The 27,884-nt window shown below is 50.6% G+C and overlaps 2 protein-coding genes across 4 annotated transcripts; one reads left to right on the top strand and one right to left on the bottom strand.

The window, feature by feature from the left end:
* Window positions 1–5,299: 5,299 nt before the first annotated feature.
* Window positions 5,300–5,822, bottom strand: LOC122438710 (small nuclear ribonucleoprotein E). Its single transcript, XM_043463852.1, has one exon. It carries the CDS (start codon window positions 5,743–5,745, stop codon window positions 5,467–5,469), a length of 279 nt encoding a protein of 92 aa, XP_043319787.1. The 5' UTR covers window positions 5,746–5,822; the 3' UTR covers window positions 5,300–5,466.
* Window positions 5,823–7,276: 1,454 nt separating this feature from the next.
* Window positions 7,277–21,353, top strand: KLRG2 (killer cell lectin like receptor G2). Of its 3 annotated transcripts, XR_006268614.1 has the most exons (6): window positions 7,277–8,072; window positions 13,144–13,245; window positions 13,873–14,018; window positions 19,085–19,188; window positions 19,648–20,383; window positions 20,797–21,353. XR_006268614.1 is itself a non-coding variant. In XM_043463850.1 (5 exons), exons 1-5 carry the CDS (start codon window positions 7,277–7,279, stop codon window positions 19,794–19,796), a joined length of 1,269 nt encoding a protein of 422 aa, XP_043319785.1. In that variant the 3' UTR covers window positions 19,797–20,782. The 3 variants fall into 3 exon arrangements, 2 of the variants coding, with proteins under 2 accessions (XP_043319785.1, XP_043319784.1); XM_043463850.1 differs by lacking the exon at window positions 20,797–21,353 and having other exon boundaries at window positions 19,676–20,782; XM_043463849.1 differs by lacking the exon at window positions 20,797–21,353 and having other exon boundaries at window positions 19,648–20,782.
* The last annotated feature ends 6,531 nt before the right edge of the window (window positions 21,354–27,884 follow it).

Genomic DNA, 27,884 nt, shown 5'->3' with positions numbered 1-27,884 from the left:
TGAAGGCCACCACGTGTTCCTCCACTGGCTCCACAATCATCCCTCCTCCAGCCCAGGTGGATCCCCCACCAAATAACCGAGGCAGAAGCAGGACGCCGTGCCACTCCCAGACGACAGCTACTGTCTCAGAGAGCAACAGAGATAAGATCGGCGTGAGGAGGTGGCTGGAGGAACTTGAAAGTAAGTAGCTGCCGAGTGACTGGGTCAGCTCCTTCACCTCCGCCTCAGCCCGTGACTTGCAGGGAGCCTCCAGAGACCTGGAGAGAAACCTCTGGGGGCCCAGGCAGGCAAGAGGTAGGAAATGGGGAGAGAAGCTGTGTCTGGGGTTCGGAGATACACGACCGCATGCTAAGTCTCCCACTTAGCAGTCGTGTGACCCTGGCAAGTGCCCCAAACTCTCTCACTCTGAGTTTCCTGTAAAGTAGGAATTTTAGTGATTTTAGTGTCTTCACAGGGTTATTAAGGTGAAGAGTAAATAGACCTCACAGCCGAATGCACTGTACCAAAATAAACTGACTGGATCCGAGTTTGAAACTAATTGGGGGGAATTTAAACACGGTCTCCGTAACAGCATCTGGTGTGGAGTACTTGTTCATTTCTTGGCACAAGGATGGTCCATGCTGTGCTGAGTCATTTCAGTTGTGTCCGACTCTTCGAAACCCTGTGGATGTAACCCGCCAGGCTCCTCAGTCCATGGGATTCTCCAGGCAGAAATACTGGAGTGGGTTGCCATGCCTCCTCCAGGGGATCTTCCTGGCCCAGGGACTGAACCTGTGGCTTCTGCGCCTCCAGCATTGCAGGTGGATTCTTCACTGCTGAGCCCCAGGGAGGCCAATGGACCTCCATAGAACACTATATTCGTGGGTGATAACATGCTAGAGTATTTAGGCACAAGTTTCTCGAGGTCTGAAGCTCATTCATGTGGTTCAACACCAACAAAAAGTACATTTGTGTGGAGAGAACCACAAAGCAAATATGATGATTTGCTAACAGTTGGAGGCTCTGCAAGTGTTCGTGTTCACTGGGTGTGCTTTCATTTTCCTTAATGTTTAAAATTTGTCAAAAATTGGCAGGGGGTTGGGGGGAGGAAGAAGAAATGAGACAAGACATGTCAAGCACCCTGCCCAGCACCCATTCAGCAATGTTTATTTCATAAATATTCATAATATGTCACCAGGGGTAATGTCAGCAGAGAACCATAGAGAGGCCTGCCAGATACTGTCCTGGAGATACAAAACAGTGGCTGCTAGAGGGCCGGAGACAAACATTACATGACAAAACAAATATATGGACACGTTGGCCCAGGACAGTGCCGAGTGCTATGAAGACAGTCACAGGTGACGGACTGGGGCCCCAGGGGTGGGAGTGCCACCCTGGCCTGGGGGCTCCTGAGGTTCTGAGCAGGTGGAATGTGAATTGAAGATGGACCGTGCCAGTCAGCCAGCCATGCGGAAACCTCCCTCCGGGGCCAGGAAGGGCTCAGGATGCCGCAGGGGGTGACATCAGCCAAGAGCCAGGGCTGGGAGTGTTTGCTCCCTCTCTGGGAGCAACCAGCTGTGGTTTAGTTTACTCTCAGACAGGCCAGATACCATCAGCCTCCTGGAGCAGTGAACTCTGCGGTTTGCCAGCAGGTGACAAGGGTACCGGCTGGGCCACTTCCTGGAACCAACTCGTGATCTGGAACGGGCCTCAGAGGGAATCTCCGTGGCCCTCTTCACTGAGGCTGCCAAAGATACTTGTCAGCAACGCAGTGAACAAAGTGTATTCAACTTCATTCACGTCTCAAGAAATGCAAGTTGAAATTTCACCCATCAGATGAGTAATGACTAAGAAAATATCAAGTCCAATGAGAGAGGGAACATCATAACAGATTCCACAGGCATTTAAGGGAGGGACTTCCCCGTGGTCCAGTAGTTAAGAATCTGCCTTCCAATGAAGCGGACACAGGTTCCATCCCTGGTTGGGGAACTAACAGCCCACATGCGGCAGAGCAACTAAGCCCACTGGTCCCAGAGCCTGCATGCCGCAGTTAAGACATGATGCAGCCAAATAAATAGATTTAAAAATGTTTAAATATTAAGGGAATATTTTGAACAACATTTTGCCAATATATTAGAAAACAGGCATGAAATGGACAAACTCCTTGAAAAACACAACTTTCCCAAACTGACATGATGAAACAGAAAATCTGAATATTGTAGTCCTATATGTATTACAGAAATTGAATTTCTTATCAAACTTTTCCTACAAACTCCAGGCTCAGGTAAGTTTTACCAGTGAGTTTTCTTGCTTCTCCTGTATTGGCAGGTGGGTTCTTTACCACTAGCGCCACCTGGGAAGCCCCTTTGTCTCTAGAGAGCTGCCCAACTGGGAGTTGTGACAACTCCCAGCTCCAGGTCTCTTAGAATCAAGTGCCAAATTCCTGCAAGGGACAATCTGATTGGCCCAGCTGAGTCAGTGGTGGTGAACGGTCAGGGTAAGCTGTCCCCCAGACAGGGAGCCATCTGAACTGGAGACACTTGTATTGGTTTCCTAGGGCTGCAATAACAAAGTACCACAAGCCCAGTGGCTTAAACAATAGAAATCTATTGTCTCACAGTTCCAGAGACTGAAAGTCCAAGATCATGGCATCAACAGGGCTGGATCCTCCTGAGGGCTGCAAGGAAGAACTGGTTCCAGGCCTCTCCCTGAACTCTGGTGGCTTGCCAGCGATCTCTGGCATCCCTTGACTTGTAGGCACTTCACCCCGATCTCTGCCTTTGTGTTCACAAGGCATTCTTCCAGTGTGCATGTCTGTATTCACACCTCCCCTTTTCATAAGGACACCAGTCATCTTGGATTAGGGGCCCACCCTACTGTAGTGTGACTTCATCTTAACTAATTACCTAATTTCAGATAAGGATACATTCAGAGGCTCTCGGGGTTAAGACTTCAACATACGAGTTTGGGGCAAGACAGAGTTGTGGGACAAAATCCAACCCATGGCAAGCTGTTATGGACAAGGTCAGGAGAAAGATCTGGGCTGGAGAGAGAGCTGGAGACTCCCTGACATGACGGCGGGTGGAGAGCTCTGGGAGCAGACTCAAGGAGGAGCAGCGGGCAGTAAAGGAAACCCATCAGAGTGTGGGGCTAGGAAAAAGCCACAGAGGCATGGGGCATGAGGATGAGGCAATGACTGACAATGGCAAGAGCTTCTGAGAGGTAAGAGGTACTGAAGGATGTCTGCTGGATCTGGTGATACATTAGGTTCTTGGCAAAGAAGGCTGGCAGACTAGCGAGGGCTGAAACAGACCGTAAGTGGTTTAGGAGGGCTTGGGATGTGAAAAAATGGAGAGAGAGGGGCACAATTCTCTTGTTAAAGAAGGTTGGTTGTTATGAGGAAGAAATAGATAGGGTGTTGGCTGGAGGGGATTTGGGGTCCAAGGAGGCATGTAAAGCTTGATCATGTTTCATGATGATGGGAAAGAACCAGTTGAAAAGGGAGAGACTGAAGATAGAGGACAGACTTCCCTGGTGGTCCAATGGTTAAGAATCTGCCTAGCAATGCAGGGGATGTGGGTTCGATCCCTAGTGGGGGAACTAAGGATCCCACATGCCAAGGGGCAAATAAGCCCGTGCACATCTCAACTGTGGAGCCACATACCACAACTGGAGAGTCTGTGCACTGCAACAAAATGATATGATTGAAGATCCTGCTCTCCACAACTAAGTCCCAATGCAGTCAAATAAGTAAATATTTTTTTAAAAAATAGGAGATCGTTGTGGTGTGGGCTCCTAAGATTTACCCACATGCCAGGCACACAATCTGTGCTCCATAAATAGTGGTGAACTGAAATTACGACTGCAGACATAAGGGGACGGAATCCAGAAAGCAGGTTTGAGGGACAGGCCAGGCTCGCACTCTGCTGCCCTAGGTCTCTCTACTCCTGACCCCTCAGCACCAGTGCCCATCACCAGTTTCCCACGAGCACTGTGGTCTACAGCTCAAATTCAAGATGGACTCCTGAGCGCCTCTGAGTCTGGAGCTCAGCCTGGGCTGGTGGCTGTGGCCAGGGGAGCCAAGCCTTGGCGTCACCCTCTGAGGAACTGTGTCACCGTGAAACACATCATGTTTTCCTCGATGACTCTCTCTGAGTCAAAACACCTGGAAGATAAGAAGCCTTTAATTTTTATAAACTACATATGTGATGATCATCATCCCAGGTGAAGATATTTAAGCAGGAAAGCAAGTCAGGATGCTTCCCTCTCAGCTCCAGTCCACACTGAAAATGGAAGAGCGGTCCATCTCAACAGGGACAGCGGCTGCCCCTGAGAGGTGACATCCAGGTACGGAAGAGAGCTTTTCTTTATATTTTATATACTTGTTGAACTATTTTCATTTTTATAGTAATCTTTACTAGCACTAAAAAAACCTACTACTAATATATGCCATCTCTTTAAAAACTGAATTTTTATGTAAGAATATACATACTTTTGGAGAAGGAAATGGCACCCCCACTCCAGTATTCTTGCCTGGAGGATCCCAGGGACTGGGGAGCCTGGTGGGCTGCCATCTCTGGGGTCGCACAGAGTCGGACACGACTGAAGCGACGTAGCAACAGTAGCATACATACTTTCCAGTAGTCATGTACAGAAGTGAGAGCTGGACCATAAAGAGGGCTGAGTGCCAACAAGTTGATGCTTTCAAACTGTCGTGTTGGAGACTCTCAAGACTCCTGAGAGTCCCTTGGACAGCAAGGAGATCAAACCAATCCGAAATGAAATCAACCCTGCATATTCATTGGAAGGACTGATGCTGAAGCTGAAGCTCCAGTACTTTGGCCACCTGATGTGAAGAGCAGACTCACTGGAAAAAACCATGATGCTGGGAAAGACTGATGGCAAAAGGAAAAGGGGGTGACAGAGAATGAGATGGTTGGATGGCATCACTGATTCAGTGGACATGAGTTTGAGCAAACTCCGGGAAATAGTGAAGGACAAGGAAGCCTGCTGTGCTGTAGTTCATGGGGTCCCAAAGAGTCGGACACAACTGAGCAACTGAACAGCAACAAATACATACAATAAATACCTTCTCTTTCAAGAAATTGGAAACATTGCAGATCAGTTTAAGTCTCTTAGACAACCCCTGCACCCATCCTCCAAACAACCTACAGCAAAATCCACTAGTATTATCACTTTGGAATGCATCTTTCCATATCTTTTAAAATTCATTTTCATGAATATATATGTCCTCACATTAAATATATAGCCTGGGTTTGGAAGACATTAAATATAAAGTGTTCTCATATTGTGTTTTCTTTTTTTTTTTTTTGATAAAAACAGTCCCACAGCATTTATTGTCATCTGGTAATAACATAAGGGTGAGCAGAACAATATGAATACAAGTTTTAGAACTACATCTCTAACAAAAGACACCTGAAAAACGCAACGGTATTGTCAAACAATTTCTCACTTCATCTATCACTTCTAGTTGGAGACACTTTGGAGCAGAGTAATGTTATCTCCTTTTAGCATGATCCGACCCAGTTGTTTTCTTGACTTTGTTTTAGAATGAATCTCTTCTGCATCATCTAATACGAGGTTCATATACTCATCGAAACCAATGATACAGCCTTCTATCCGCATATTCACTTGCTCATAAAGCCACACCTGAATCCGCGATCTATTTTGCAAGTATCTGAAGATGAGATTGATGGGCTGCACCATCACCTTCTGCACCTTCTGGCCCTGGCCCCGGTATGCCATGCTGGACACTCACAAGCACCACACTACTCCACACTCTCTCTCAGAAAGCAACTTCCGGAACCTGTGTTTTCTTTCTGCTGGACTTTTTCTCCCAGTCATTTGTCTTCAGGGAGCTTCCTTTCTAGTAGTTTAACTGCCCTCCTAAGATCCTTCCCCTTCACCGCCTCCTTCCTTCTTTACCCCAGGAGTAACAAGTCTGTGGTCTTTTCAGATGCTGTTCCCAAGACCACTCCAGCAGAAGTCTCTGGAAATAGAGTTGCCTGGTTTGGTGAGTAAAAATATAGGAGGCAGGGACTTCCCTGGAGGTCCAGTGGTTAAGACTCCACCTTCTGATACAGGAGGTGTGGATTCAGTCTCTGGTTGGGGAACCAAGATCCTTCATGCTGCACAGCATGGCCAAAAAAAAAAAAAGAAAAAGTAAATAAATAAAATCACATCATTTTAAAAAAAGAAAAATGTAGGAGGTAGGTTAAATTTTAAATTCGGATAATGGAGCACTTGGGATGTACTTATCCTTAAAAAAAAAACTTTTACTTATCAGAAATGAGGATTGAACTGAGTGGACTGTATTATATCTTCGAGTCCTGGGGCTGTACTGTGCCATACAATGTGTGCTAAGTCGCTCAGTGAAGTCCCACTCTTAGCAACCCCATGGACTGTAGCCCACCAGGCTCTTCTGTCCATGGTATTCTCCAAGTGAAAATACTGGAATGGATTGCTATTTCCTACTCCAGGGGATCTTCCCAATCCAGGGATCAAACCAGAGTCTCTTACGTCTCCTGCATTGACAGACAAGTTCTTTACCACTAGCACCACCTGGGAAGTCCTGGGGCACTTGTTGAAAATTGCCCTCTTTATCCCCTTATGAGATTCAGTAGGTCTAGGTGGAGTCCACCAGGAATCTATATTTTTAAATGGTATTTCGATTACTGGCCCCGGTGAAAACACACATTTTCAAGCTTATTAATCTCTTTATTGAGTTAGCACAGTGGGAGTCGGGCCTCCAGAGTAGATGTCCCTGCGACTTCTGCCTTGGGAGTGACCTCTCAGGTGTTCCGCCTCTTCCCCGGCCACGGCGTCCGGATCTCAGCTCTGCTGCTTTTGCACAAGCAGACCCATTCCCTTTGGACCCGCTGATTTTACTGAGGTCCCAGGATTTCTACAGGCTTGGCCAATCGCTCTCCGCCCAAGCTATAACTCTCAAAAATCAGCACAGTCCAGAGCGCTAGAGGGGGAAATGATTGGGGTCAGGGACAGGAGAGGAGTCTGAGCTCTGGGATCCCTCTTATGAGTCTTGAAGCTCTGTCTTTCTGAGTAAAACCTCAGTCAGTCAGACGGCGGGCCATAGCCAATCCCAGCCGGGGCCCTTGGGCGAGCCCTTGGGAGGAGGAAGTGGGTGTGGCGACGGGGAGGGGCGTGGCTTGGCCACTTAAGCGACTCCTCTGGACCAATCGCAACCCGGGAGGAGAAGCTAACTCCCTACCTGGCCCAGGTGCGTCCCGCTCGGCATCTCTGCTGCTCTGCACACAGGATGGAGGGAGACCGGGAGGCGCGGGGGGCGTCGAGGGAAGACCGAGCCGGGGCCGAGTTCGAAATGGAGTCCTTGGGAAGCCAGGTCCCGGAGCTGGAGCAGCCGCAGGTCCCCGCGGAGAAAAGACGCCCTGAGAGTCCCGAGAGCAGCTTGAGTCTGGCCCCCGCCAGAGAGGCGGCGGGCGCGGGCCAGGACATGTCGGGCGGGAAGATGCTGCCCTCGCCTCGCCCCGCGCCTCTGCGATTGCTGCCACCCAGCCTGGGCTATGGCGCCTTCCGCCGCCAGGCGTCGACGGGCCCGGAGCCGCCGTCTCCGGGCCCCGCCGCGGCCGAGCAGCCCCGGGACGGCGAGGCGCCGGAGGCCGAGCTGATACCCAAGGCCGCTCCGGGTGAGCCAGCTCCGGGCACCTGGACCCCGGTGGAACTTCAGGTGGACGTGCGCGTGAAATCCGTGGGCTCGGCCGGCGGCAGCCGCGCGCCCTCGCCGGTGCCCTCCACGCGCTTCCTCACGGTCCCGGTGCCCGAGTCCCCGGGCTTCTCCCGCCACACCTCCCCCGCGCACACGCTCCTGCGGCGGACCCCGTCCCCGGGAGGCACGTGGGGCCGCGGCACGCCGCCCGCCGCCTCCGGGACTGAGCGCGGCCTCGACGCCCAGGGCTGCGCCAGTTCCGCGGAGGGGGGCGCAGAGCCCCCGGGCTCCCCCACGTGCCGCTGCCGCTGCCGGGAGGACGCCGTGCTCCTGCCCCACGCCGAGCTGTACGGCGACAAGAAGATGTCCCGGATCATAAAGCGCGTAGGTAAGCGCGCGGGCGCCGGGAGCAGCGCTGCCCGGTGGGGCTTGAGCCACTGGGGCGGAGGAACCCCCACCAGGCCTCTCTGGCTTACAGCCAATAACTTTACTGTCTACGTAATTATAATTCAAATTATTGGTAGTAAAAAAAAAAAAAAAAACAATAAAACCACTATTCTCCCTCCCTGACCCTCCAAGAACTTTCGCGTTCCGTCTTAGTGTGCGCAGCATCTTTGAGAAGTAGGGGTGGAAGGAATTCCAAGCGCGAGGAAGGCTTTCGGGATCACGTGACGGTGGTGGCGACCGGGTAGGGTAGAACAACCTAATCCTGGCTCTGGCTGGCCGACCTCTCTAGGCCCAGGGTTCCTCTTTCCCTCCCATATATTAGAGATCACCTGGCCCCTAACACTCATCCATTCAGCAGCTACTGCGTGGGGACAACAGGCCAGACTGGGCGGGGGTGGGAGAGGCGTGCCCTGCCCCGCGGCGTGGGGGTTTGCAGTGAAGAAGAAAGATCCTAAATATAAAAATCCTGGACACGGAAGCAGAAGGGAGTGGTTTGTGAACTTGAGGGCATGGGAAAGCTTCCTTCAGCTAAGTCTTGAATGCTTAAGGAGTTGCCGGTGGTAGACTCCTTCTAGGTAGAAAGCCAGCGGGAACAGGGACCCTGTGGAGCTAGACACAGGCACATTGCTAAAAGCTTGGCCAGCGGAGAGGAAGGACGGGTCAGCTGGACAGGCTCCAAATCCTGAGGGGGCTCTATACCGGAGGTGAGGGGGTTGTTCTTGGACATGGTAGAGTTCAAGGACTCAGATCACTCAGGAACTTGTGCAGAGTTGGGTGCGAGCACACTTTCTGCAGAAGTGTAGTCGTTTTCTGGTGCTGCTGTAACAAACTGGCACAAACTTAGAGACTTAAAAAGGCACTACTGTATTATCTTGTGGTTCTCTAAGTCTGGAATCTGATGTAGGCTCTGGGGTCTAAAGTCCAGTTATCAACCCCCGTGATCCATTCTGGGGGCTTCAGGAGATGGTTGTTTCCTTGCCTTTTCTGGTTTCTAAGGGGGATCGGGTTCCTTAGCTCATGGTCCTTTGTATATTCAAAACCAGACAATGTCTGCTTGAAGCCTCCCACTGCCATCTTTGACTCTCCTGACCTTCTGTCCCCCTCTTCCATTTATAAGGACCCTTGTGATTACATTGGACCCACCCAGAAATCCATCCCAAGGTCAGCAGATAAGAAACCTTAATCCCCATGTACCTGTAACCTAACATATTCCCAGGTTCCAGGGGTTAAGACGTGGACATCTTTGCTGCCATGCTATGTGTGTTCAACTGTGTCTGACTTGTTGAAACCCCATGAACTGTATGTAGCCTGCTAGGCTCCTCTGTCCATGGAATTTTCCAGGCAAGAATACTGGAGTGGGTTGCCATTTCCTCCTCCAGAGGATCTTCCCGACCCAGGATCAAAGCTGTGTCTTCTTCATTGGCAGGTGGATTCTTTACCAGCATCTTTAGGGGGATGTTATTCTGTCTACCATAATGAATCTATAGCTTTTTATCAGATTAATAATAGAAGTTGCTCAGTCACGTCCGACTCTTTGTGACCTGATGGACTGTAGCCTGCCAGGCTTCTCTGTCCATGGAATTCTCCAAGCAAGAATACTGGAGTGGGTTGCCATTCCCTTCTCCAGGGGATCTTCCCGACCCAGGGATTGAACCTGGGTCTTCTGTGTTGCAGGCAGATTCTTTATCGTCTGAAGGGTGGGGTGATAAGGAAATGACTAGAAAGTGGGCTCTGACAGCACTGTGGAGGAAGGTTGGGACAGGGATGAGGTTGAAGGAAGGCAAACCTTAGGAGGTGATAGCAGTCATTGAACAAGAGATGATGAAGAGATGATCTGTGGCAGGGATGGGAAGGAGGGTTCAAGAGGTAGGATTAGTGAGCAAGGCCACTGTGCCCATGAAGATGCGCGAACAGGAGGAGTGGGGATGCCTCCCAAGTTCTGATCTGAGTAGTGGAGTGATGGATTCATTGGGTTATCCTTCCAGAGTGGAGAATGGGGAAAGAGGTGGGGAAGAAATAAGCAGGTGCGTTTGGGAATTCCAGGTAGTGATGTCATTTAAAGGAAGAGGAGTCAGACGTCCCTGGCAGTTCAATGGTTAGGACTCCAAGCCCCGACTACAGGGGGCGCAGGTGCGATACCTGATCTGGGAATTAAGATCCTGCATGCCATGCATCACCAAAAAACAAAAGGAAGAGGAGCCAGTCACAGACTGGGAAAGAAAAGTATAGGTGGTAGGAAGAGAATCAGGATACAAAGAGGCCGCAAAAGGCGAGAGTTTGAGGAAGATGTGGTCAGCAGTGTCCTGGGGAGAGGCAGACTTGGGGAATGCTGCCACTTAGGAGCAGTGCTCTGGGCATGAGGCAGGGAACCTGGGGGCGTGGGGATGGATCTTGAGGGTATAGGGGGAAGACACCTGGCAGAAGATACTGCAAGGTGTACATAGACACTGCTGCTTTGGGCTTGCTCTCTGGGAAGTGTGGGATCAAAGAACTTTAAGGTCCACAGCACCTGGCTGAGGCTGGGTCTGAGGGAAGCTGCCTGGATGAGGAACTCTGCATGTGGTTTCTGCCTACTGTGGCCTTTACCAACCTGGGATCAAGCTAGTGACCTCAACAAGAGGGCACTCGAGGGCACAGGCTGGGGGACTTGCCCAGGCCCCCAGCACAGTAATGCTGCCAGCCAGCTGTTTCCACGTCCCCTCCTTGAGAACCCGGGAGGGCGGAGGCCACTGTGGAGAGAGTTAGGGGACATACTGCTTTGTCTCTTCACTGCTTTTGGGGGGCAACTGTCCCAGAGGCGCTGGCCCCATGTAAACTGAAAATCCCACTGCAGGGAGCCTGAGTTCAATCCCTGGTCAAGGAACTAGATCCCACATGCTGCAACTAAGACCTGGCACAGTCAAATTAATAAATATTAAAAACAAACAAACAAAAAAAGACTCAGGGAATGTTCTCTATGGCAGCATGCAGCCCAGAAGAGAAGCTGCTTTTTGCAGACAGCCTAAAACTGGGGGGACAGCTGGATCATCAGATGGAGAATATGCCCCCTTAGGTGTTGGTTTAGAGTCACCTCATCTGGTCCCAAGGCTGGATTAGGTGTCTCTATTCTGTGCTCCACGGGCCCTTGTGCTGCCCAGCTCAGCATCCCTCTTGAGTATCATCAGGATTCCCGAGCCCCGTGGGGCACAGCTGGTGACAGCCCACATCTCACCAAATCTCTGACACCTGGCAGTGCTCTGTAAATCAACACTCAATGAATGGCACTAACTTCAGAGTGTGAGCACGTGTCAGGAACGCTTCGTCCCCAGCCCAGTTAGGGCTGGAGAGCAGCAGTTGGATCTCAGTGGTTGTCCAACCTGCTGGTGCTGGTCGCATTGTGCTCAGCACCTCAGGTGTGGAGGATAGGAGGAAACAGAGTCCTGACCCTGCCCTCCGGCAGTCCTTACTCTGGAGAAAACAAAAGGGCCTGGCAGTCTTCGATGGCATGAGGTGGGGGTGGGGTGGGGTACATTCAGAGGAAGAATGTTCTCAGTGTCTGGAGGAAGTGGAGCCAAGAGAGTGGTGTCCAGCATGCTTGAGCTCGGCCAGAGGGACAGAGGCCACCAGCCAAAGCAGACTGACCTGCAGGTCTCTCAGTGGCAGGAGCCCTCTGAGTCCTCTGGTAAGCTTTGTATTTGGAAGTGTGTATTTTAGTTTTTATGATGACCCTTGGCTGCCCCAGGTGAATAAACTGTAAGTCCCCCCAAACCGGCTCTACCCCAGCTGTGGGATTTGACTACAGGAGGAAGCAGGTGGTGTTTCAGTTGTGGGGCGGGAAAGGTAGTCAAAATATAGAGAATGACAGTGGATGAGCAGTGAAGAAAAGCAGCAGAGGGTGTGACACTGAAGATGTCAATACCTGATACAAAAAGGGAATCGGACAGTGGGAATATACAATGTACGTGGCTTTTTTTTTTTCTTAATGGAATTAGCCTTTTCAAAAGAATGAAATATTTGCCACAGACTTCTGCTTCTAGACTTTGGGAAACATGACTGATTTCCTCACACTGATTATTATGCAGCATTCCTGACGCTCATCCCCAAGATCTGGGTAGGTCTGGGGCCCCCTGCAGCAAGATGTTTTTGCTCTGATTGATTTCATACCTGAGTTGTGGCCGAGGTCCCATCCTGAGTGCTTCAGATGCATGTGCCTTTCTGGGTGGAAAGCTGCTTATAACTATCGATGTCTGTGAGCAAGCATTGACTATGTTTTATTCACCAAGTGTTCCCCTCTGGTCTCCCCAGTTATTCTGTCTACAGAGCAGGATGTGACATCTGAACACGTTCTATCTCTGAGTCCTTCCTCTCTCCTAGAGTCTCCCCCATCTTCCTTTCCCCTCCGCAGCATTTTTCCAGCCATCTGGTGCCCTGGTCCCTGAGTGGCTGACAGCTCGCATTTGTCTAGTGCTCTGCATCCTGCAAAGCGCTCTTTGCCTGATGCTTCATCAGTGGTCTCCAGTGACCTGGAGCGAGAGAGAAGAGGCAGGTGTGATTCCAACATTAAAATGGGAAAACACCGAGAAAACTTGAGGGGCCCATGGAGTCAGGACTTGAACTTGAATTGGAGGGTCTGTTGAACTTTGAATCTAGCCCTGGGCCCGCCCTCCTGTGACATTTTATCTCCTGGCATCTTTGCCTGTCCCGTTAGCAACCTGAGCGCAGGGACCTTGCCCCATCCTCGGTGTTGTTGGTGCCTTGCCTCTAGTGCACATCAGGAGCTCCATTCATTGTTGTTAGCCACTCTCTCACTTGAAGCGAATCTTGTCTCCTAGTTATTTAAGAAGTGGAATATCTTCTAGCAGTTTTCTCCCAAATATGAAGTTTGGCCCTAAATTGAATGGTTTATCCTGGTTTTATGAGCCGAGGGGGTGGGTGCTGAGATGGGTGTGATGCTCTTGTATGATGCAGCATGGTCTTGAGTTGCGATGATCTCCTAACCTGTGTCTCCTGGTTGTCCCCTCCCCCTCTCCCAGGGCTGCCCATGTACATGAGGTCCCTGCGCTGGGCCCTGGCAGTCATGGCTGTGCTCCTGGCGGTGTTGGCGGTGGCTGTTGTGGCCCTGGCCTCGAAAACAGGTGTGGATCTTCTTCCCCAACATCACCCCTCTCCTCCCCGTCCCCCATTCCCTTTCCTCCCCTGCTCCACCAGCAGGGTGTCTAGTCCTTCCAGCTTCTTTGTGAAATTAGTAAAAGACATCCCCAGGGACTCTCCTGGCAGTCCAGTGGTTAGGACTTCGCTTTTCAACGCAGGGAGTACAGGTTCAGTCCCTGGTTGGGCAGCTAAGCTCCCACGTGCTGCGGGGCCAAAAACCCCAAACATAAAACAGAAGTAATATTGTAACAAATGCAGTAAAGACTTTAAAAAATGGTCCAAATCCAAAAAATCTTTTAAGAAAAAGAAAAGAAAAAAAAAAAATCCCCCTGGGCAGATGCACAAAGATAGGGGACTCAGTGAGCAAAGGTAAGGGATTAGAACCCCTTCCTGGTGGATGCAGCTTGTGCATAAGCCTTCCGGGTGCTCGCCCCGCCCCCCCCCGCTCGCCCCGCCCCCCCCCCGGTGCTCGCCCCGCCCTCCGGTGCTGGTTTCCCTCTCCCCTCCATGATCCGCACCTGCCCCCTGATATTTGAACATCCATACCAATCCTGAGCAGTTTAAACTCTGTACAGTTTACCCTGTGCTCACCTCCGGTCTCCGTGCCACAGGGACCAGATGCCGCCCATGCCCCGCGGGCTGGATGTGGTCCGAGGGGCAGTGCTACTACCTCGCAGCCGAAGCCGAGGCCTGGGAGACCAGCCAGGCTTTCTGCTCAGCCCACCACGCTACCCTCCCCCTGCTGAGACACACCCAGGTGAGAAGGGGGGAGGTCGGCAGAGGAGGGGCATGATCCGAAGACCGTAAATATACTTGCAAAGAAAAAGTACTGAAAGGAAGTATACTAACGGTTATCACTGGAGCCACAAGTGATTATTTTTCTTCTTTCAAGCTTTTTGGAATGTTCTAGGTGTTCCACAAATAGTATGCTCTAGAAGTAGGGGGAAATGCTAGAGGAATGATAGCCCAAGAGATCAGAATATAATGGTTTCTGCCGGACCCAGCCCGGCTGGGTCTGTAAAGTGAAGGCCATTGGGAACTTGGTGGGTCCCTAGAGAGTGCCTGGAGCTGATGGAGGATGGAGGGTGAACTGGGCAAGGACTTAGCAGCCCATCTCCTGAGACCCACTCATCGTAGCAAGTGTCATCAGAAAACTGGTGAAGCAAAAGGTCCCTGCCCTTCAGCCTCCCTTACATCAGACAGGTTTGGTCCACAATGACTTTGGATGTCACCTGAACAAATGGCCTCCCTATGACTGGGGTCCTCCAAGAGGGGAGATGGGCTGAACTACCCCAATTGCAAATGGATCTTAAATTCTTTTAAAACTTAGCACATAGGATCAATCATTTGTGACATAAATGTATATAATCAGAAAACATATCACAAAGTTTTGATAAGCCTTTTTCAAAAATGCCCCTTGGAAAAAGACCAAAGTGAAGACTTGGGTCTCAAGCAGTTAAAATCCTGAATATGCTGGTTGTGGAGCTCTACCCGAGTTCTGGACGAGGGCCAGAAGCTGCAGGAGGTACCGAGGCAGAGGTGGGAAAGAGCAGCTGAGGACAGGCCGGCGGCTGATAGAGGGGCCGGGCCGGCTGGCGAAGGCTGGGCTCACAAGCTGGGAGGCACGGACCCCTGGGACACGCCCAAGTGCCAGTAGTACACACAGCCCGATGACAGACACGGCTCATCTTCCTCAAGAGGTTAAGAAGAAAGTTTCAGTGCTTCACAGGTGGCACTAGTGGTAAAGAACCCGCCTGCCAGTGCAGGAGACCCAAGATGCACAGGTTTGATCCCTGGGTCCGGAAGATCCCCTGGAGGAGGGCGTCGCAACCCACTCCAGTATTCTTGCCTGGAGAATCCCATGGACAGAGGAACCTGGCAGGTTACATTCCATAGGTTGCAAAGAGACACGACTGAGGCGACTTAGCTTGCACACACGTGCCATCAATCATTAGATTCACTAGCCACTGGTTTAAGATCAGCTTGGTTTCGCAGGGGTGGGGAAGGAAGAAGATTCTTGAAATGTACACACCGACTGTAAGCCACATCTTGAGTGCAGAAAGATGAAAACACGAATAGATATCATAGGATTCAGAAAATCATACAGCTTAAAACATTCAAATATTAACACAGAAATGTTTGAAGGCAAAAAGTAGAATGGTGGTTGCCAGGGGGAGGGGGAAATCAGAGTTGCTTCATGGGTGCAAAGTTTCAGTTGGGGAAGATGAAAAAGTTCTGGAGATGAAGGGGGCAGTGATTGTCATATAGCAGTGAGTGAACCTAAAGCCTCTGAGCTACACACTTAAAAATGGTACATTTTATGATATGTAGTTTACCAGTTTTTAAAGAAGAAATGTATGAAAGCATGGTAAGTAATTTACCTTAATTTTAAGATGTAGAACATAAGCTTTCAGGGAATATCAGGATCACATCCCCCACCCCCACATTGGTAGCAAAATTGGAGACTTACCAGCTACAGACAGTGGCGCCCAATGTCAGTGCCACCCTTGCGGAGCTTTCCTTTGAGCTGTAAATTACTCCAGTTTCTGTACTTAGTTGCTCAGTCGTGTCTGACTCTCTGCGACTCCATGAACTGTAGCCCGCCAGGCTCCTCTGTCCATGGGGATTCTCCAGGCAAGAATACTGGAGTGGGTTGCCAGGCCCTCCTCCAGGGGATCTTCCCGACCCAGGAATCGAACCCAGGTCTCCTGAATGGCAGGCTGATTCTTTACCATCTGAGCCACCAGGGAAGCCCCCCAAATTTCTAGAATTTACTTTTGTCTCTAGACAGTGCTTTTCCCACACCACAATTTTCGCTAACAATGGGAACAGGTTAGTGGAGTCTGAGCTGCAAGGAATGGAATGGGTGGAGCTGAGTGGGGAAGGCCCAGGGAGAGAGCCAGATGGCCTGGGGCTACGACAGAGAAGGGCAGGATCACCTTGGCAACGCCAAGCATCAGATGAGGTCGTGTATGTTGGGGTCAGACACGAAGCTTTACACAGCACCCAGCAGACTGGAGACTAATTTAATGAGTGTGTACTACACGCCCTTGGCTTTATGGACATGATTTCAGGCCTCATTCAAACATCTCCCCCACTTTACAGGGGATCATACTGAAGCTCTGAAAAGTCAAGGAACTTGCCTAGGGTCACGTAGCTTGCAAGTCACAGAACCAGAATTTGAGTGAGGGGCGGCCAGGCCCCAAAGCTCTCCTCTGCAGTGATAGTCACCTTCTCAGTACTGGAAGAAGCTCCAAGATCTGGTGATCAGGCAGTGACTGCTCCCAGGAGGTTGGGGCTGGGTAGCGGGAGGCCCAAGTCTGCTGCAGCCACAGTTGCAAGATGCTTAGGGCTGCCCTGCCCTCTGACTCACAGCTCAAAGCCAGCCCAGGTTCCTTCTCATCCCCTACAAAGCTCCCACCCAGCCTTGCCCCTGGGCCCCGGCCTGTGGAGTCCAGCCAGAGAGCAAATGAAAAGCCCAGGAACGGCTGTGTGCCTTGTGCAGTCTGGTCTTCGGGATTTCAGAAGGGGTGAGATTGCCACCCCTCAGTCTGGAAGTTCTTTCAGGTTCCTTTCCCAGCTGTGGACCAGCTGATGTTCCTGAAAGGGGTGGGTGGGGGGTGGGTCTGCACCAACACCTCTGGGTGCAGGGCTGGCCTCACAGCTCGCCTGTTACCTGCGGCCCTTGCTGGTTATTGCAGGGACATGGGGGCTGGGGGTGCATTTTATTGGGCTGGTCTGCTGTGTGCTGGGCTCTCACGGTCAGTGATCGATAGGGCAGGCCCCCAGTCCTCACCAAGTTCACTGATACAGAAAACTGACAAGTTCGGTGTCTCACACCATGCTCCAAACTATGAAGGTTGTGGTGATCCAGGGGAGGGGTTCAGTGCAGTGTCCCTACAGAAAGTCACCTTTAAACTGAGGCCTGAAGGACAAATAGGAGTGTCATCAAGGGGGCAGGCATCATTCTGTGCTTCCTTTCTGTGGGTTTTATTATTTTTTTTTGGCCACACTGCACAGCCTGTTGGATCTTAGTTCCCCTACCAGGGCTTGAACCTGCGCCCTCTGCAGTGAAAGTGCAGTCTTAAGCACAGGACTGCCAGGGAAGTCCCCACGCTTGCTTCCTCATCCCCAAGGTCAAACATAGAACTTTTGTCTCTGTCATCCTGAACACTGGTAGAGAGGAACTAAGCCTATGTCAGATGTATGCCAGGCCACTTCCTGTCATCACTAATGTGTGTGCTGCTCAGCGTGGTGAGCGCCATGGGCTTGCTGGCATGGTCTGCTTTTTTTCCACTTGGCGTTGTTTTATATTTACATTTTCTTGCCTAACTGCGTGTTCAGTGTGCCTGTCATCTTTAAGAGCACTGTAATTTTCCATCATGTTGATATCCCATAATTTGCCTAGTTATTTCCTGACTGCTGAGCATTTGGGTGGTTTCCATTTTATCTTTATAAATAGCAGCAGGAAATTTTGAGAATGTTCATTTTCTCTTTCTGTTGTTGGATTTCTTCCCTAAAGTGGAATTACCCATCTGAGCATTAGGAACCATGATACTGCTCTTGTGACATAGCACAATTTATGTTCTGGAAAGACTGGGCTGGCGTGGACAGCTGCCCCACCCTTCCACCTTCCAGTTCCCTACACCAGGGCTTAGGATATGGAGACATCTTTTTTCGAGTTGAAGATTTTTCTCTAAATTGGAGGATAATTGCTTTACAATGCTGTGTGGGTTTCTGCCATACTATAACGTGAGTCAGCTTTAAATATACATACATCCCCTCCCTCTTGAGGCTCTTTCCCACTCTGCCCCCTCAACATTTTTAAACAGTTTTTTTGCTTTAATTCATTGCTAAAAACATCATGACATTGAGGACAAGTATTTAAAAGAAAAAAGCGTCTCCAACAGCTCTCTGAACACCCTTGTTTTGATTTTTGTTGTTCCTCGTGTGTCTGTGTCCAGGTGTACACATTTTTTTATTCTTATTATCAGGCCACAACTTTAATTCAGCTTTTTCATGGACTGTAACCCCTCACAGACTATAACTTTTCCCCATGTTGCCCCATGGATTTCATACTCACCCTTATTTTTAATGGTCCTTCTTTAAAACATCTTTTATTATTATTATTATTGATTTTGGCTGCACTGGGTCTTCATTGCAGAGCAGAAGCTCTGGAGCATGAGGGCTCTGCAGTTGTGGTTCTCAAGACTTAGTTGCTCCTTGGATGTGGGATCTTAGTTCCCCAACCAGGGATCAAACCCTCGTCCCCCTGCATTGGAAGGTTCTTACCCAGTGCACCCCAGGGAAGTCCCCTTTAGTGGTCGTACCAATACTTTCCCGAGTGGATGTAATGTAGTTTATTATTCTTGCTGGCAACTGTGGTGTTGACCATCCATTCCCTGACCACCTCTGCAGCCTCCTGCCCAGCGAGGCTACTTGCTATCACCTGGGTTTCTGTGTAGGCTCCCAGCTTTCCCCATGCCTTTCACCATCTTCTCGGTGCTTCCTTGTTTCTCCTCCTGCTCAGTACCCATCGTGCGTTGCTCGTGGGGATGGAGGATCACATCCACTCTCCCCTTGAAGGCTGAGCGGGGATCGCCCCTGTTTCTGGTCCCCAAGCCTGAGCACAGTGCCTGTCAACCAGCAAGCATCCAATACAGCTTCCCACTTCATGCGTTTGGGGAGAGATGAGTCACGTCTCTGGCTTGGGGAGTTGGGGACTTGTGGAAGCTGGGGTGGGGGGATCGGACAGGGGCATGGAAGCCCAGGTGAGCCGTACCAGTGACCCGAGAAGAATGACCCATTGCTTTCCTCCCTCAGGATTTCCTGAGCAGACACCCGGTCACCAAGTACTCCTGGGTGGGAGCCCGACGAGGCCCCCAGGGCTGGCACTGGATCGACGGGACCCCCCTGCCACCCCAGCTGTGAGTGACCGTGGGCCTGGGTGGCTGGCCCCTCTGTCCCCAGTTTGCTAGCACTGGGCCCCCCGTGTGACCAGCGTGACATCACAGCAGCACCAGAGGGACCCGGAAGCCTTCCCCTTCACCTGTCCCCAGGTTGAGTCCTCTCCCACCCCCCGCCCCTTCTCCATCCCCCTCCTAGGTTGGGTTTCTCAGTTTCACTTAGTCCCCTTCACCCCATCCCTTGTTGGGTCCCCCATGCCTTTGCGCAAGGACTGTCACCCCCTTCTCTGGATAAGGGGTGTGCCTCTTAAAGAGGTTTGGTGGTTTGCCCAGAGCCACCCGGCTGACATCTGGGGCAGGAGGGGGTGCGGCCTCCTGGCTCCTGCCCCAGGGCTCTTTCCTGACCCCGGGCTCCGGTCCGCGACCCCAGCAGTACCCAGGCAGCGGCTGCACAGGCCAGGAGGGCCCGTGCTCCTGAAGGCCTCTCTGTCCTCTCGCCCTCCCCCAGGCTCCCAGAGGAAGACCAGGACCAGCCGGATCTCGAGTGCGGGCGCTTGGAGGGAGGCAAGCTGGTGGCTTCGGACTGTGCCTCCCCCAGACCCTGGGTCTGTGCCAAGGGGACCAAGTGAATTGGGCTTCCGCCTGCCCTGAGTCTGCTGGGGGCATGCGGCCCCTGGGGAGGCCAGGTTGAGAGCTGGGGCAGCCACCTCCCTGGACCCGGGTGCCCAGGTCTCCCCGCTAGGTGCTCGATGGTCCTGCCTCAGTGAACCAGGGAGTGGGTCCCGGGGCAGGAAGATGGGGTCCGCGGGAGAGGAGAGCCGCGGCGGCCCGGAGGCTGAGCCCCCGGCTGGATCTCCAGCTGCTTAAGTGCATTTGCTGTGACCCTGTGTGTTTTTTTTTTTAAAGAATTCTAAGCCTGTTTCTCCCTTGTTAAACCAGCCATTCCCCATTCCCTCAAGTATCTGCTGCCTCACAGGTGCATGCCCTTTCAGAGAACAGAGGACTCACAGGTGATCCCAGCCTGGGTTCTCCTTGAGCCCACGGAGGGAGGCTCCTATTTCATGCCTGGGATTTGGCAGCAATGACGTCATTGCTATAAAGACCCTTTCCAGGCGGTCAGATGCACCCACGGCGTGTGGAGGACGGGGCAGGAGAAGGGGCCACCCTGGAGGAGAGAGGAAGCAGGTCCCGTCCCTGCCCCGGGAACCGGCAGAGAGTAAGGCTCTTTGTCCGGGCCGGCATCGGGGGGGTTGCTGGCGGGGTATCCACCCAGTTGATGCCAGAGGCTGAGAGGACGCGGCGAGGAGAGAGCCATCCAGGCAGGGGGAATCAAGGGAGCACCCCCTCTTGGTTGGTGAAGCCGCTGCAAAGCTTGGGTCTGAGAAAAAGGAATCAGAAATGTGGGGAGGCGTGAGGCAGCCCTGCCTCTCACAGCCGTGGGGACACAGCCTGGAGATGCCCCCCAGTTGAGGTTCAGTGAGGGGTCTTCGGGTTGAAGGGCATGGCAGCAAAGTGGGGGGAAGGGAGAGAGAGTGTGTGTGTGCACGAGCATGCACACAGGCTCACTCAGTTGTGTCTGACTCTCTGCGGCCCCATGGACTATAGCCCACCAGGCTCCTCTGTCCACAGGATTCTCCAGGCAAGAATACTGGAGTGAGGGGTGCCATTTCCTCCTCCGGGGGATCTTCCCGACCCAGGGATCGAACCCACGTCTCTTGCACCTCCTGCGCTGGTAGGTGGATTCTATACCACTAGCACCCCCGGGAGGCCCTTCTGGGCTAGAGAGGCTTCTCCGAAGGAAAGAAACTACCTGCCCTTGCTAATGGTGCCAATCAGGCACAAACCAACCTTCCTCTTTAAAGGCAGACCCGGCGCCCGAACTCCTCAGAGAAAGCTTGAGTTACACTAAGAGCTTGTACAGAGTGTGTGGCTGCCTGGGAGAAAGGGGTGGAGAGCCTTGAGAACACACCCGACGAGCAATAAAAATCTTAGAAACACGCTGGTGTTTCTCATGACTTCCTTCCAACTACAAATTAGCCTAGAGCTTGATGACGTGTCCCGGTTTAACTCTCTTCAGAGCCCTTCTCGGGGAACGTTCTGGCGTCGGCAGGCTGGTTTCACGTCAGTTTCAGGGTCACCACCGGCTTGGGGCCTCTGGGCTCAATGCCACTTAGGCTCACCTGCGGTGCTTCAATACCCAGGTGCCCAGGGTGGGCGGTGTGAGGCTGCAGCCTAGAAACCTGAGAGTTTCTCCGCTTCAGTGGGTAAGGAAGGAGAGCAGACGAGTGAAGTTTGATCTACCAAAGGAGGAAGCTCCTGGTTACTGTCCAAAGTTGGCAAACCAAGGAATAGCAGTGTACACTTATTATTTAGAATTATGGAGACAAGTACTAGAAGAAATGGGCTTCCCTGGTGGCTCAGCTGGTAAAGAATCTGCCTGCCATGCGGGAGACCTGGGTTCGATCCCGGGGTTGGGAAAATCCCCTGGAGAAGGGAAAGGCTACCTACTCCAGTATTCTGGCCTGGAGAATTCCATGGACTGTATAGTCCAATGGGGTCACAGAGTCCGATACGACTGAGCGACTTTCACTTCACTAGATGAAGTGGCAAAAATCATTTCAGATGGCCACCTTAAAACTATTTGATGGTGACAGGAGTCATGAGAGTACTTGTCTTGAGGCAAGGCAGTATTAATTGGGCAGAGGTGCCAGTGAGTATTTGAGGATGCTGGAATGGTCTGGATCTTGATGTGGGTGAGGTTAGGTGGATACACGTGTAAAAATTCATCAAGCTGTACACTTAAGGTTAAAAAGCTGTTCTAAGGAACAGGGGTGAGATTACGAGGGGACTGATGTTTGTTCTTTTTTGTAAATATACATCCTTTAGTCCTATTAACATAAAACCATATTCACTTCAAAAAAAAATACCATATTTGGGACTTCCCTGGAAGTCTAGGAGTTAAGACTCCCAGCTTCCCCTTCGAGGGCTCAGGTTTGATCTCTGGTTAGAGAACTAAGATCCCTCTTGCTGTACCATGCAGCCAAGAAATAAAAAAAATTAATTAAAATCCTGTATTTGTGTACTACTTCGATAAAAAGAGAAATTGAAATGTTTAAAAGATCCAAAAGATTCTGATGTGCAGCCTGGCTTGAGAACTACTAGTTTTAGAAAGGGTTCCTGTGACTGTAATGCCTGTTCTTACAACCTGTAATTATTTCTTACATCAAGATATGTTTTCACAAGTTTCAGCCTCACCTCACCTTCAGAGCATGTATTTCCCTTTCTACTAAATGGAGGCTGGAAAAGTTACACAGCAGGTTGGTCTGCATGGAATTCCTCTTGAGTAATTTTTCTAGGCTCTTTTCCCACCGGGCGCTGCCAACTGCTGTTGTTTGAAATCCACACTATTAATGCTGCTACCAGCACCCACTTGTTTCTTGGAGCTTTGGAGAACAGCCTCTGATACAGGCTGGCCCAGCAGCAGCTTCTGAGCCGTGGACACCTCACTTGTGGACGTCACCTGTGTGCAGCACACACAACTCATCCTGAGATGGGCAGTGGGTAGGTACCGACCCCCAAGTCAGGTTTTTACCAGCTTTCCTGGTGAGACACTGTCCAAAAGAGTCTATATTGTCACCAGGAAAAGTATATTTTGTCAACTTCATTGAGGTGTAATTTGCAAAGAAGAAAATGCTCTCATCTCAAGAGTACCTTTTGGGACCACCCTGGGTGGTCCAGTGGTTAAGAGGGAGCATGGGCTTGATCCCCGGTCAGGGAACTAAGATCCCGCAGGCCTCATAGTGCAGCCAAAAATAAAAAATCAAGAGGGTACCTTCTGAAGACAGTAGGCACCCAAACCACTGCCAGTCAAGACATGGAGTATTTCCAACATTCCAAGAAGTTCCCTTCTGTCTGTCTGTGGTCTGTGCTCTCTCTTTCCTGACCTCCAGCCCCAGGCGAATTGAAGTTTAGCTTGTTTTGGGATTTCACATAACAGAACTGGACATTATGTACTCTTTGTGTCTGCTTCTTTAGCAACAGCACAAGGTTTTAAAGACATGTTCAGGTTGCCACATTTACTGATAGTAGTTCCTTTCTGTGTAGGGATAAGTCACAGTCTGTTTACCATCTCTCTAGTTGGTTATCTCCAGTTTACGGCCATTATGAATACAATGCTATGGACATTCAAATGTAAGTCTGTGTGTGGAAGCAGGCTGTCAGTTGTCTTGAGTATCTAGGAGTAGGGTTACTGGGTTGTATGGTACGGGTGTGTGTTCAGGCAAAGGAATCACTGGGGATACTGGGCTTCTCCCTATAAGCTCCAACCTCCTACGGCCACCGTGGGCAGCCATGTGGTCTGGCAGTGACCCCAGTTTGAGGTGAGGGTGAGCAGTGATAACCAGGGAGGTACCTGATACATCTAAGCCTATCGTACGCCGTGCAGTCCCAGCCCCCTGGCCAATGTTTGGTTCAGGAGCCCAGACCTAAGTCAATTAGGAGTGTCACTAACTCTATCCCCTTTGCTTGGTTTCCAAGTGGGAACTTGACTCAGCTGGGCCACAGACCTAAGCAAAGATGGCCTTGCTCTTTACAGACAGAGGACGCAGTGGTTTTGAAACCATACGTGATGACTGATCAAATCCATTTCACCTGTCTCCACTAATCAAGGTTGTTTTAACACCTGGGTGTCCTCCCAAGCAGCAGGTAGCCTTGAACAGTGTCTGCCTGGGTTATTTTCTAGGACCCTGAAGCCTCAGCTAAGCCGGTTAAGGCTGGATGGAACCACCCACCTTCCACCTCCTCCAGTGTGAGTGGGTGCCCGCTCTCATGACCTCCTCGTAGCTTAGTTACACCTGCGCAGGATTCCTGCACCTCTTTCCAGTCTCCTCTCCCCATCCCTCACCAGCTCTGCCTCGGTCATCCTGTACATACTCTGAGCCCCTCCCTTTCCGGAAGGCAGATTCGAGATCTGAGATCTGTTTTCCCATCTCCTCTCTTAGCTGGAATAAACCCACTCTTTGTCCCCAAACCCGGCATCTCAGCGTTTGGCGCTCCGTGCGATGCGGCAGGACAGAGCTGACTGGGTAACACGTTTGCGGAGCCAGGTTGGGGGGGCCAGGTGGACCTTATGCTTGTTGGCCCTTGGCTGGTACTGAGAGCCCGCGGACAGGTCCAAGCAGCTGCCTGGTCCGTTTGTTCCAGGACCTCCCCCGAATCTCCCTGCCAGGTGCCACCGACATTTCATTTCTCAGCAGCTGGTTTGGAAGATGTCTTGTGGGTGAGTAACTGCGTTAAAGAAATCTAGCAGTGCTTAAACCATTTGATAATCCTGACCAGGTCATAGGCTGGGGGGCCCGTCTAACTGGAGGGATTCTGGCAGACAATACAAAAGGTCACAGCTGCTGAGGTGCCCTGTACCTGGGTTGGAGGCCAGGGGTTTTTGGTTGCTGATTGTTTGTTTGGGTCTTACTTGTCTCTGTCCATCTTCATCTGATTGTTTCAGTTGTTCAGAATCACCTGTTGGGGGGACTTCCCTGATGGTTCAGTGGTAAAGAATCCGCCTGCCAATGCAGGGGACATGGGTTCAAGCCCTGGCCTGGGAGGATCCCACATGCCATGGGGCAACTAAGCCCGAGCACCCCAGAGCCTGCACTGCACAACTGGAGAAGTCACCGCAATGAGAAGCCCGTGCACCACAACATACAGTAGCTCCTGCTCTCTGCAACTAGAGAAAGCCCATGCATGCAGCAATGAAGACCCAGCCCAGCCAAAAATAAGTAAATAATTAAAGAAAAGAATTGATACTTGGGGACTGAGCTTGGTAATGGCAGCAAGGACCCTTAGAAAAACTTCATTATTGGGACCATATGGAAGCAAAGCCCCTTCAAAACGGGAAGTACTGTTCCCCCAAGCAGCCCTCTAGGCTGCATTTTCCAAAATTGGGAGACTTTCAGTTATGAATCCATGGAAAAGAAAGTGATGGTACTTTTTGGTAACACAGTATGACCACAACATCCTGTAGACTCCCGAGCAAAATGGCCTGTAAATGGATCCTGCATTTACCATGTCCCTCTGCAACTGGATTTACTTTGTAAATAGGAAGAAAAATGGGATGAAGTACCATAGGTACAGTGATTGTATCAGAATAAACCTGTGCAAAGATGTCAGGCTATGGTCCAACAGGAAGGAAGGCAGAGAAACCTGTTTTGCCTAGTCCTAATGAAAAGGGGGATTTGCTGTCAACCCTATGCGAGGCGGCTGCTTCTCTTTTCACTGTCTGAGCGCAGCCTCAGGCTCGGGGCCCTCTGGTCTCTGAGGGGCCCACAGGAGTGATCTCACCCTCCTCATACCTGTCATTTGACTGGGCCAGGGAGCTACACAAACTCAGATGGGGCAATGTCCACCAAGGAGAGTCCCCACTGGGGCTGTGAATGCTGAGACCAGGCAGCCGATGGGAATGATCTGGGTCCAGTCTCACTTTCAACTTCAGATTTATTTAATTGGAAGAACAATATACCAACTTACTGAGACAAAGCAAAGAGAAAGGAAGAATTCTTTTTTCATCAACTTTTTTTTTTTTTTAATACTCCAAATCCGACCTGGGCAGGTGTCAATACTGAATTCAGAACTCATTCAATACCCTTCTCATTTCAGAAGATCGCAGAATGGTGCTGGATAAAGCTCATGAGGAGGCTGTGCTGTAGACCTGGAAAGCCGGCGTGGGAGGCTGTGAGCATGGCTCTGTCAATAGCACATGCTAAGTGGGATGTGAATGCTGGGATAGGCCAAAACTTGAGACTGATTCAAAGAGGGATGCACAAATGAAGAAGCTTTAATAAAGTACAAGAGATAAAACGGAACCCAAATGAGGGTCTTTCAGAATTTCTAGCAAGGGTCTTCAAAGCTTAGAGGCATTATACAGATACAGACCCTGAGGCCCCAGAGAATTTAAAGGTGGTTAATAACACACAATAAACTGGAAAATTCTGAAAGAAATGGGAATACCAGACCACCTGACCTGCCTCTATAGAAACCTATATGCAGGTCAGGAAGCAACAGTTAGAACTGGACATGGAACAACAGACTGGTTCCAAACAGGAAAAGGAGTACATCAAGGCTGTATAGTCACCCTGCTTATTTAACTTATATGCTGAGTACATCATGAGAAACGCTGAGCTGGAAGAAGCACAAGCTGGAATCAAGATTGCTGGGAGAAATATCAATAACCTCAGATATGCAGATGACACCACCCTTATGACAGAAAGTGAAGAAGAACTAAAGAGCCTCTTGATGAAAGTGAAAGAGGAGAGTGAAAAAGTTGGCTTAAAGCTCAACATTCAGAAAACTAAGTTCATGGCATCTTGTCCCATCACTTCTTGGGAAATAGATGGGGAAACAGTGTAAACTGTCAGACTTTATTTTTTGGGGCTCCAAAAATCACTGCAGATGGTGACTGCAGCCATGAAATTAAAAGACACTTAGTCCTTGGAAGCAAAGTTATGACCAACCTAGATAGCATATTAAAAAGCAGAGACATTAGTTTGCCAACAAAGGTCCGTCTAGTCGAGGCTATGGTTTTTCCAGTGGTCATATATGGATGTGAGAGTTGGCCTGTGAAGAAAGTTGAGCACTGAAGAATTGATGCTTTTGAACTATGGTGTTGGAGAAGATTCTTGAGAGTCCCTCGGACTGCAAGGAGATCCAACCAGTCCATCCTAAAGGAGATCAGTCCTGGGTGTTCACTGGAAGGACTGATGCTGAAGCTGAAACTCCAATACTTTGGCCACCTCATGCGAAGAGTTGACTCACTGGAAAAGACCCTGATGCTGGGAGGGATTTGGGGGCAGGAGGAGAAGGGGACGACAGAGGATGAGATGGCTGGATGGCATCACCGACTCAATGGACATAAGTTTGAGTAAACTCCAGGGGTTGGTGATGGACAGGGAGGCCTGGCGTGCTGTGATTCATGGGGTCACAAAGAGTCAGACACGACTGAGCGACTGAACTGAATAAGACTTATTGGTCAGAGTGCCCCCCCACCCCACTTCCACCATACACAAGAAATGGAAGGTGCTCTTGGAATGCCTATGTCTTAACCTGTTGAGATTGCCTGCAGTTTCTAATAGCAAGGCAGGCTCAGAAGGGAACAAGAGAATGAAACAGGCCACTCTGTCTTCACAGAGGGAAGAGGTGGACCAAGGTGAAGACCCTACAAGGGACTCGGCAAAAGGTAGGAGGCCCCAAGCTTCTACATGAATGGGGCAATCAATAGTGAGACCTCTGGGACTTCCCTGGCGATCCAGTGGTTAAGACTCCACACTTCCACTGCAGGAGGTGTGGGCTTGATCCCTGGTCGGAGAACTAAGATCCTATACGCTACATAGCACAACCAAAAAAAAGAGACCCAGCCCAACCACTGTGCATATTTCAAACAGGAGAGCCCTCAGAAGAGACTGTGTCATCCTAAGGAAGACTCTGGAAGAAGATAAAATAAGTGGCGCATCAGATGACTGAGATAGATGAGAATGATAGAGACCACAGAACCCAAGGGCTCCCCTCAATCCCGCCAAGTCCATCAATTTCCAGCATGTAGAACCTCGCAGGACTACGACAGTGAGAAACCAACTTTTGGACTTTCTGATCAATATGGGGGCCACTTACTCTGTTTCAAATATCTGGCTTTCTAAACTTTGAGACTATGTTCGTAACTAAGGTGT

This window comes from Cervus canadensis, chromosome 3, assembly GCF_019320065.1.
Source record: "Cervus canadensis isolate Bull #8, Minnesota chromosome 3, ASM1932006v1, whole genome shotgun sequence".
Classification (NCBI taxonomy): Eukaryota; Metazoa; Chordata; class Mammalia; order Artiodactyla; family Cervidae; genus Cervus; species Cervus canadensis.
The sequence above is the reverse complement of the archived record's forward strand: the minus strand, read 5'-3'. Positions and strand labels throughout refer to the sequence as shown.